Source organism: Oncorhynchus mykiss, unplaced genomic scaffold (genome assembly GCF_013265735.2).
Source record: "Oncorhynchus mykiss isolate Arlee unplaced genomic scaffold, USDA_OmykA_1.1 un_scaffold_121, whole genome shotgun sequence".
Lineage (NCBI taxonomy): Eukaryota > Metazoa > Chordata > Actinopteri > Salmoniformes > Salmonidae > Oncorhynchus > Oncorhynchus mykiss.
The window spans coordinates 622,501-634,012 of NW_023493662.1; the positions used below are offsets into that span (position 1 = coordinate 622,501).

The 11,512-nt window shown below is 42.8% G+C and overlaps 1 protein-coding gene across 3 annotated transcripts in view; it reads right to left on the reverse strand.

The window, feature by feature from the left end:
* Positions 1 to 11,145, reverse strand: part of LOC110511243 (E3 ubiquitin/ISG15 ligase TRIM25) — a 16,478-nt gene extending 5,333 nt beyond the window's left edge. For all 3 annotated transcript variants that reach the window (XM_036972172.1, XM_036972171.1, XM_036972170.1), the window contains exons 1-3: positions 10,549 to 11,145; positions 9,610 to 9,705; positions 4,904 to 5,137 (exon numbers count right to left, since the gene is read on the reverse strand). In XM_036972172.1, the coding sequence (XP_036828067.1) occupies positions 4,904 to 5,137; positions 9,610 to 9,705; positions 10,549 to 11,130 (912 nt within the window). In that variant the 5' untranslated portion in view covers positions 11,131 to 11,145. The remainder of the gene's footprint in view (positions 1 to 4,903; positions 5,138 to 9,609; positions 9,706 to 10,548) is intronic.
* Between the last annotated feature and the right edge of the window lie 367 nt (positions 11,146 to 11,512).

Below are 11,512 nucleotides of genomic sequence, written 5' to 3' on the forward strand. Positions count from 1 at the left end.
ACACAGGAGCAACAGATCAATAGACACCCCACCCAGACCAGCGAGACACCCTCCCAGACCTGCAGGAACCCCCCCCCCCCTGGACCTACACATAGAGGACCCACGCCAAGAGGAATTACATCCAGACCACAGTACACCCAGACACATCCACACCCCCACCCCAACCAATCAACACCCCCCCACGTCAACCATGCCCACACCCCATTTAGGCCCCCTCAGATCAGACCTATGCCACTCCTGCCCACCCCATGCACCCCTCCCCCGCAAAGAGGGCCTCAACATGGAAGCCACACATGCGCCCAGGTAGTGAGCGGGCAAACAGTCCCAACCCCCACTCTCACACTCGCCCAAGCCAATAGCATGTACCAGATGCTCAGCAGGCTCTGCTCACACTTACTGGCCTGAGGCCAAACCACGACCAACAACACTGGACACTCTATGGAACAAAAAGCCTTCACTATATCATCCTGGAATATCCAAGGCCTGAGGTCATCTGCCTTTGGCCTAAAAAGCAGAAACTCGGACTTCATCAAAGAAATCGGTAATACAGACATTGTCATCCTGCAAGAAACCTGGTATAGAGGAGACGGACCCACTGTTTGCCCTCTAGGTTACAAAGAGCTGGTAGTCCCATCCACCAAACAACCAGGTGTGAAACAGGGAAGGGACTCAGGGGGTATGCTAATTTGATATAGAGCAGACCTAACTCACTCCATTAAATTCATCAAAACAGGAACATTCTACATTTGGCTAGAAATTCAAAAGGAAATTATCCTAACAGAGAAAAATGTCCTCCTGTGTGCTACCTATATCCCCCCACTAGAATCCCCATATTTTAATGAAGACAGCTTCTCCATCCTGGAGGGGGAACTCAATCATTTCCAGGCCCAGGGACATGTACTAGTCTGTGGCGACCTAAATGCCAGAACCGGACAAGAACCTGACACCCTCAGCACACAGGGGGACAAACACCTGCCTGGAGGTGACAGCATTCCCTCCCACATATGCCCCCCTAGGCACAACTATGACAATATAAACAACAAAAACGGGTCACAACTCCTGCAGCTCTGTCGCACGCTGGGTATATACATAGTCAACGGAAGGCTTCGAGGGGACTCCTATGGTAGGTACACCTATAGCTCATCTCTTGGCAGTAGTACTGTAGACTACTTTATCACTGACCTCAACCCAGAGTCTCTCAGAGCGTTCACAGTCAGCCCACTGACACCCTATCAGACCACAGCAAAATCACAGTCTACTTAAACAGAGCAATACTCAATCATGAGGCATCAAAGCCAAAGGAACTGAGCAACATTAAGAAATGCTATAGATGGAAGGAATGCAGTTTGGAAACCTACCAAAAAACAATTAGGCAACAACAAATTAAATCCCTTTTAGACAATTTCCTGGGTAAAACGTTCCACTGTAATAGTGAAGGTGTAAACTTGGCAGTAGAAAATCTTAACAGTATATTTGACCTCTCAGCTTCCCTATCAAATCTAAGAATCTCAAATAGAAAACCGAAGAAAATTAACAATAATGACAAATGGTTTGATGAAGAATGCAAAAAATCTAAGAAAGAAATTGAGAAACCTGTCCAACCAAAAACATAGAGACCCGGAAAACCTGAGTCTACGCCTTCACTATGGTGAATCACTAAAACAATACAGAAATACACTACGGAAAAAGAAGGAACAGCATGTCAGAAACCAGCTCATTGTAATTGAAGAATCCATAGACTCTAACCACTTCTGGGAAAATTGGAAAACACTAAACAAACAACAACACGAAGAATTATCTATCCAAAATGGAGATGTATGGGTAAAACACTTCTCCAATCTTTTTGGCTCTATAACAAAGAATAAAGAGCAAAAACGTATACATGATCAAAAACAGATCTTAGAATCAACTATTAAAGACTATCAGAACCCACTGGATTCTCCAAATACATTGAATGAGTTACAGGACAAAATAAAAACCCTCCAACCCAAAAAGGCCTGTGGTGTTGATGGTATCCTCAATGAAATGATCAAATATACAGACAACAAATTCCAATTGGCTATACTAAAACTCTTTAACATCATACTTAGCTCTGGCATCTTCCCCAATATTTGGAACCAAGGACTGATCACCCCAATCCACAAAAGTGGAGACAAATTTGACCCCAATAACTACCGTGGAACATGTGTCAACAGTAACCTTGGGAAAATCCTCTGCATTATCATTAACAGCAGACTTGTACATTTCCTCAATGAAAACAATGTACTGAGCAAATGTCAAATTGGCTTTTTACCAAATTACCGTACAACAGACCATGTATTCACCCTGCACACCCTAATTGACAACCAAACAAACCAAAACAAAGGCAAAGTCTTCTCATGCTTTGTTGATTTCAAAAAAGCCTTCAACTCAATCTGGCATGAGGGTCTGCTATACAAACTGATGGAAAGTGGTGTTGGGGGTAAAACATACGACATTATAAAATCCATGTACACAAACAACAAGTGTGCGGTTAAAATTGGCAAAAAACACACACATTTCTTCACACAGGGTCGTGGGGTTAGAGAGGGATGCAGCTTAAGCCAAACCTTCTTCAACATATATATCAACGAATTGGCGCGGGCACTAGAAAAGTCTGCAGCACCCGGCCTCCCCCTGCTAGAATCCGAAGTCAAATGTCTGCTGTTTGCTGATGATCTGGTGCTTCTGTCACCAACCAAGGAGGGCCTACAGCAGCACCTAGATCTTATGCACATATTCTGTCAGACCTGGGCCCTGACAGTAAATCTCAGTAAGACCAAAATAATGGTGTTCCAAAAAAGGTCCAGTCACCAGGACCACATTTACAAATTCCATCTAGACACTGTTGCCCTAGAGCACACAAAAAACTATACATACCTTGGCCTAAACATCAGCGCCACAGGTAACTTTCACAAAGCTGTGAACGATCTGAGAGACAAGGCAAGAAGGGCATTCTATGCCATCAAAAGGAACATCAATTTCAACATACCAATTAGGATTTGGCTAAAAATACTTGAATCAGTCATAGAGCCCATTGCCCTTAATGGTTGTGAGGTCTGGGGCCCGCTCACCAACCAAGACTTCCCAAAATGGGACAAACACCAAATTGAGACTCTGCACGCAGAATTCTGCAAAAATATCATCCGTGTACAACGTAGAACACCAAATAATGCATGCAGAGCAGAATTAGGCCGATACCCACTAATTATCAAAATCCAGAAAAGAGCCGTTAAATTCTATAACCACCTAAAAGGAAGCGATTCCCAAACCTTCCATAACAAAGCCATCACCTACAGAGAGATGAACCTGGAGAAGAGTCCCCTAAGCAAGCTGGTCCAGGGGCTCTGTTCACAAACACAAACACACCCTACAGAGCCCCAGGACAGCAGCGCAATTAGACCCAACCAAATCATGAAAAAACAAAAAGATAATTACTTGACACATTGGAAAGAATTAACAAAAAAACAGAGCAAACTATAATGCTATTTGGCCCTACACAGAGAGTACACAGCAGTGGAATACCTGACCACTGTGACTGACCCAAAATTAAGGAAAGCTTTGACTATGTACAGACTCAGTGAGCATAGCCTTGCTATTGAGAAAGGCCGCCGTAGGCAGACTTGGCTCTCAAGAGAAGACAGGCTATGTGCTCACTGCCCAAAAAATGAGGTGGAAACTGAGCTGCACTTCATAACCTCCTGCCCAATGTATGACCATATTAGAGAGACATATTTCTCTCAGATTACACAGATCCACAAAGAATTCGAAAACAAATCCAATTTTGAAAAACTCTCATATATACTGGGTGAAATTCCACAGTGTGCCATCACAGCAGCAAGATTTGTGACCTGTTGCCACGAGAAAAGGGCAACCAGTGAAGAACAAACACCATTGTAAATACAACCCATATTTATGCTTATTTATTTTATCTTGTGTCCTTTAACCATTTGTACATTGTTAAAACACTGTATGTATATAATATGACATTTGTAATGTCTTTATTGTATTGACACTTCTGTATGTGTAATGTTTACTGTTCATTTTTATTGTTTTTCACTTTATATATTCACTTTATATATTATCTACCTCACTTGCTTTTTCAATGTTAACACATGTTTCCCATGCCAATAAACCCTTGAATTGAATTGAAAAATTGAGAGGGATGGACAGAGAGAGAGAGAGAGAGGTACGGACAGAGAGAGAGAGGGACGGACAGAGAGAGAGAGAGAGAGACAGACAGAGAGAGAGGGACTGACAGAGAGAGGGAGAGACCGACAGAGAGAGAGAGGGGGACGGACAGAGAGAGAGAGAGAGAGGGACGCACAGAGAGAGAGGGACAAACGGAGAGAGAGAGAGAGAGAGAGAGAGGGACGGACGGACAGAGAGAGAGAGGGACGGACAGAGAGAGAGAGGGACGGACAGAGAGAGAGATAGAGAGGGACGGACAGAGGGAGAGGGACGGACAGAGAGAGAGAGAGAGGAACAGACAGAGAGAGAGAGAGGGACGAACAGAGAGAGAGAGAGAGGGACGGACAGAGAGAGAGAGAGGGACGGACAGAGAGAGAGGGACGGACAGAGAGAGAGGGATGGACGGACAGAGAGAGGGATGGACAGAGAGAGAGAGGGAGGCAGAGACAGAGAGAGAGACGGATGGACAGAGAGAGTGACAGAGAGAGGGAGAGACAGGGACGGACAGAGAGAGAGGGACGGACAGACAGAGAGAGAGACAGGGACGGACAGAGAGAGGGAGAGAGAGAGGGGCAGACAGACAGAGAGAGTGGGACGGTCAGACAGAGAGACAGACAGGACAACATAATGATTGAGATTAATAGTTTCACATGAAGTTAATTTCATATCACATGTAACGAGACAGTTTAGTTACCTGGAGGAAATGGATGTGATCCTCTGTGTGTGAGAGCTGCTCCAGCTCAGTGCTTCTCTTCCTCAGTTCAGCTATCTCCTGCTTCAGTTGCTCAAGGAGTCGTTCAGCTTGACTCACTTGAGCCTTCTCTTGGGCTCTGATCAGCTCCTTCACCTCAGAGCTCCTTCTCTCAATGGAGCGGATCAGCTCAGTAAAGATCTGATCACTGTCCTCCACTGCTGCCTGTGCAGAGCGCTGGAGAGAGAGAGAGAGAGAGAGAGAGAGAGAGAGAGTATAGAGCAGACCTAACTCACTCCATTAAATTAATCAAAACAGGAACATTCTACATTTGGCTAGATATTCGAAAGGAAATTATCCTAACAGATAAAAATGTCCTCCTGTGTGCTACCTATATCCACCCACTAGAATCCCCATACTTTAATGAAGACAGCTTCTCCATCCTGGAGGGGGAAATCAGTCATTTCCAGGCCCAGGGACATGTACTAGTCTGTGGCGACCTAAATGCCAGAACCGGACAAGAACCTGACACCCTCAGCACACAGGGGGACAAACACCTGCCTGGAGGTGACAGCATTCCATCCCACATATGCCCCCCTAGGCACGACTATGACAACATTACCAACAAAAACGGGTCACAACTCCTGCAGCTCTGTCGCACGCTGGGTATGTACATAGTCAATGGTAGGCTTCAAGGGGACTCCTATGGTAGGTACACCTATACCTCATCTCTTGGCAGTAGTACTGTAGACTACTTTATCACTGACCTCAACCCAGAGTCTCTCAGAGCGTTCACAGTCAGCCCACTGACACCCCTATCAAACCACGGCAAAATCACAGTACTTAAACAGAGCAATACTCAATCATGAGGCATCAAAGCCAAAGGAACTGAGTAATATTAAGAAATGTTATAGATGGAAGAAATGCAGTTTGGAAACCTACCAAAAAACAATTAGGCAACAACAAATTAAATCCCTTTTAGACAATTTCCTGGGTAAAACGTTCCGCTGTAATAGTGAAGGTGTAAACTTGGCAGTAGAAAATCTTAACAGTATATTTGACCTCTCAGCTTCCCTATCAAATCTAAGAATCTCAAATAGAAAACCGAAGAAAATTAACAATAATGACAAATGGTTTGATGAAGAATGCAAAAATCTAAGAAAGAAATTGAGAAACCTGTCCAACCAAAAACATAGAGACCCGGAAAACCTGAGTCTATGCCTTCACTATGGTGAATCACTAAAACAATACAGAAATACACTACGGAAAAAGAAGGAACAGCATGTCAGAAATGATCTCAATGTAATTGAAGAATCCATAGACTCTAACCACTTCTGGGAAAATTGGAAAACAGTAAACAAACAACAACACAAAGAATTATCTATCAAAAATGTAGATGAATGGGTTAACCACTTCTCCAATCTTTTTGGCTCTATAACAAAGAATAAAGAGCAAAAGCATATACATGATCAAATACAGATCTTAGAATCATCTATTAAAGACTACCAGAACCCACTGGATTCTCCAATTACATTGAATGAGTTACAGGACAAAATAAAAACCCTCCAACCCAAAAAGGCCTGTGGTGTTGATGGTATCCTCAATGAAATGATCAAATATACAGACAACAAATTCCAATTGGCTATACTAAAACTCTTTAACATCATCCTTAGCTCTGGCATCTTCCCCAATATTTGGAACCAAGGACTGATCACCCCAATCCACAAAAGTGGAGACAAATTTGACCCCAATAACTACCGTGGAATATGCATCAACACTAACCTTGGGAAAATCCTCTGCATTATGATTAACAGCAGACTCGTACATTTCCTCAATGAAAACAATATACTGAGCAAATGTCAAATTGGCTTTTTACCAAATTACCGTACAACAGACCATGTATTCACCCTGCACACCCTAATTGACAACCAAACAAACCAAAACAAAGGCAAAGTCTTCTCATGCTTTGTTGATTTCAAAAAAGCCTTTGACTCAATTTGGCATGAGGGTCTGCTATACAAACTGATGGAAAGTGGTGTTGGGGGTAAAACATACAACATTATAAAATCCATGAACACAAACAACAAGTGTGCGCTTAAAATTGGCCAAAAACACATTTCTTCACACAGGGCCGTGGGGTGAGACAGGGATGCAGCTTAAGCCCCACCCTCTTCAACATATATATCAACGAATTGGCGCGGGCACTAGAAAATTCTGCAGCACCCGGCCTCACCCTACTAGAATCCGAAGTCAAATGTCTGCTGTTTGCTGATGATCTCGTGCAAAATAATGGTGTTCCAAAAAAGGTCCAGTCACCAGGACCACAAATACAAATTCCATCTAGACACTGTTGCCCTAGAGCACACAAAAAACTATACATACCTTGGCCTAAACATCAGCGCCACAGGTAACTTCCACAAAGCTGTGAACGATCTGAGAGACAAGGCAAGAAGGGCATTCTATGCCATCAAAAGGAACATCAATTTATACATACCAATTAGGATTTGGCTAAAAATACTTGAATCAGTCATAGAGCCCATTGCCCTTTATGGTTGTGAGGTCTGGGGTCCGCTCACCAACCAAGACTTCACAAAATGGGACAAACACCAAATTGAGACTCTGAGATTTTGCACGCCCAATTATTCAGTTTTTGATTTGTTAAAAAAGTTTGAAATATCCAATAAATGTTGTTCCACTTCATGATTGTGTCCCACTTGTTGTTGATTCTTCACAAAAAAAGACAGTTTTATATCTTTATGTTTGAAGCCTGAAATGTAGCAAAAGGTCGCAAATTTCAAGGGGGCCGAATACTTTCGCAAGGCACTGTATATATCATATCATCATTCAGGAAGTTATGCACAACAAGCATATCTTTGGGAGGACGTCCAGCCTCTCTTTTCCGGGCAAGAAAGTTTCTGTCAACCAACATGTCTTCTGTTTTGACATCCATACCGTAGTTCTTGGTAAACTCAGTTCAGCATGATGTATCTAGGAAGTTGTTTGAGTTTTATTTTAGTTTTACTATTGAGAGTTCCCTCTATTTGTGCTTTCACTAGATTCATCATTGGCACGGAAAGAGAGTCCCTGTCTTCCTAAAATCGATGTGACCACAACAATTCTCCTCAGATACTCCCTTCTCTCTGCAATATCACCAGCATGGTCAGATGTTAAAATTTGAGCAATGTTCCCATGATTGATAGTTTCCTGGTAGCTTTGCCACAACACTGTCTCTGTGTGTCTGTGTCATCTCATGTTTGACAAAGGTAAACTAAGATTTTTTCCAAATGTTGCAGCCATTACTGACAAAATAATCAAATGTAATGTTTTTACCAAAAACTCTACATGGAAAGCAGAAAGCTGTGATCAATTAAATACAAAGTTAACTAGATATTATCTGTGTCATTTATAGCCTGGCACAGATAGTAAAACTACATTAAATACAACGTTATCTAGATATTATCTAGATATTACCTGTGTCATTTATAGCCTGGCACAGATAGTAAAACTACTGTAGCGACCCGCACAGACAGCTGTGTGTTATGTGTTCGGCTATTATTTGGTTGTGTTGTACTTACCAGTTCCCAGTGTTCGCGGGGTCCGACATGCCAATCAACCTGCTATCTGCCAATCACAGGAATGCCTGAGATGTTCTGATGCCGGGCATCCTGGTGGTTGGCGGAGTGGCGTGGAGGGGGCGGGGCATTGGAAGTTAAGGTTTAGCCTTTGTTCTCTCTCTTACATCTGGGCTTCACAAGAGAAGGTCCCGATTGGCTTGTGGGGTATCTTTTATTTATTTGGCGTGACCTAAGGCCAAACAGTAGCCTGTGTAAAGTTGGTAATAAACCGTCAACTCAATCCTCTGTCTGGACAATTGTTCCTTTATGATCTAGTCAGGTCATTACACTACAGGCAGCCTCACATAAAAACCTATTGATTAACAAAGCTTTGATTATGACCAAAGTCTATAGTAGTGTAGGTTGACGGAGAGAAAATAAATCACAGAGAAAATATATTGACTGATATATTGAATTGTTTAGGGAAGCTTTAGCTTTGGCTTTAATATATTCTGAAAATACTTGAAAACCAAAAGAGAAAAGAATAGTAGCCCTCCTCAGGAACACAAAACTCACAAAACCCTCACAGACGAACTTCTTCTTCTATGATATAATGGAGGTCCTAAAAACCAACATTAAAGGTGCATGGCGCCACCTACTGTGCTGGAGTGCGTTCAATCACGGTTTACACCACTCTAAATCCTCCTACCTAACTCAGAATTTCTGAGAAAATAAAAGAGTCCTACTAACTTATAATAGACCCTCCCACATCCCCCAAATCCCTTCCAAGTGTAATGTTTACTGTTCATTTCTGATTGTTTATTTCACTTTTGTTTATTGTCTATTTCACTTGCTTTGGCAATGTAAACATATATTTCCATGCCAATAAAGCCCTATGAATTTAATTCAATTGAGAGAGAGACATTTCCATTTTAATGTACAGGGGACATGAGTCAGTCATGGTTACTCATGGTTATGTGATGAGGCAGCCCAGTGGTTACATGAACCAGTCTATTCTCTGAAAGGTGTCCAGACAGGCTGTTCCCAACAGTGGGGTCAGTGCGATTGGATAGGGGCCCCTCTCTCTCTCTCTCTCTCTCTCTGACTGGAGGAGAGAAGTGAAATGGTGTGTCTCCTCTGATCAACAACACTCACCTTGAAAGACTCCACAGCCTGTTGAAGCTCCTTCAGCTCCTTCTCTCTCTCCTGGAATCTCTGCTGGACCTTCTTCTGACTCATCCCCAGCTGCCTCTGTGGAGAATCACTCTTCAATGAGCTACCAAGCTTTATTAGTCCAGTAGATCAATAGTATAGTAATGTGACATAGGACCCATAGAGAGGAAGGTCTACAATCCCGAGGAAGTCCCTTTACAATATGATATTATGTTGCTATGTGAATGATTATAGTTTTTATGGTAGAACTACATGTATCAAGGCGTTGAGACTGAACTTTGGACTCATAAAAGGCCATTCAGAATGATAATAGTGTTTGACTTTAGAAAATGGTGATACATTTGGAGAATCTGGGTTAACAATTCTATATACTCAAGGTTTGTGTTCATTTTTGTGGATCCATTTCATATTGTATATAATATAATGATCTCATATTCAAACATATTTAGTTCCTACTGTATCTTTAATTCCTTGTTTATCAGACAGTCACCAACAAGTTGAATTTTTTTTTTATTTTTTTTATTTCACCTTTATTTAACCAGGTAGGCTAGTTGAGAACAAGTTCTCATTTGCAACTGCGACCTGGCCAAGATAAAGCATAGCAGTATGAGCAGACAACACAGAGTTACACATGGAGTAAACAATTAACAAGTCAATAACACAGTAGAAAACAAAGGGGGAGTCTATATACAATGTGTGCAAAAGGCATGAGGAGGTAGGCGAATGATAATAGTGTTTGACTTTAGAAAATGGTGATACATTTGTAACAAACTCAATATACTCAAGGTTTGTGTTCATATTTGTGGATCCATTTCATATTGTATATAATGTAATGATCTCATATTCATACAGATTTAGTTCCTACTGTATCTTTAATTCTTTGTTTATCAGACAGTCACCAACAAGTTGTTCTGGTCTTACCTGTTTCTCAGTCCTCTCTGCTGCAGCTGACACTGTATCATGGCCTTTATGTTCATCCATTGTACACAGCAGACAGATACACTGCTGATCGGTACGACAGTAAACCTCCAGCAGTTTGTCATGATGAGAGCAGATCTTCTCCTGTAGTTGTGCCGTGGCTTTGACCAGCTTGTGCTTCTTGAAACCAGGAAATTCATAGTGAGGTTGGAGGTGAGTCTCACAGTAAGAGGCCAGACATGCCAGACAGGACATGAGGGCTTTCTGCTTTCTGGTCCCAGTGCAGAAATCACACGCCACATCTCCAGGTCCAGCATAGCACAGAGCAGGAGTGGGAGCAGCCTGGAGTCCTGTCTTCTTCAGTTTCTCCACCACTTCAGCCAACACAATGTTTCTCTTCAGTACAGGTCTTGGGATAAAGGTCTGTCTGCACTGTGGACAGCTGTAGACACCTTTCAGATCATCCTGATCCCAGCTTTCTTTAATACAGCCCATACAGTAACTGTGTCCACAGGCAGTAGTCACCGGATCCTTCAGTAGACCCAGACAGATGGAGCAACAGAACAGTTCCTGAGTCTCTGCCATTTTGGTGCTCTCTCCCGTAGGTTAAGCAGTGGCAGTGTGAAAGATTACTTTCTGTTTCATGGAACTCTACACCAGAGGAAGGGGAGTGGCTTCCTCCTGGACTGGGTTCTCTGTATGTAGAGGGGGAGTGGCTCTCTACTGGACTGTGTTCTCTGTATGTAGAGGGGGAGTGGCTTCCTCCTGGACTGTGTTCTCTGTATGTAGAGGGGGAGTGGCTTCCTACTGGACTGGGTTCTCTGTATGTAGAGGGGGAGTGGCTCTCTACTGGACTGTGTTCTCTGTATGTAGAGGGGGAGTGGCTTCCTCCTGGACTGTGTTCTCTGTATGTAGAGGGGGAGTGGCTTCCTACTGGACTGTGTTCTCTGCATGTAGAGGGGGAGTG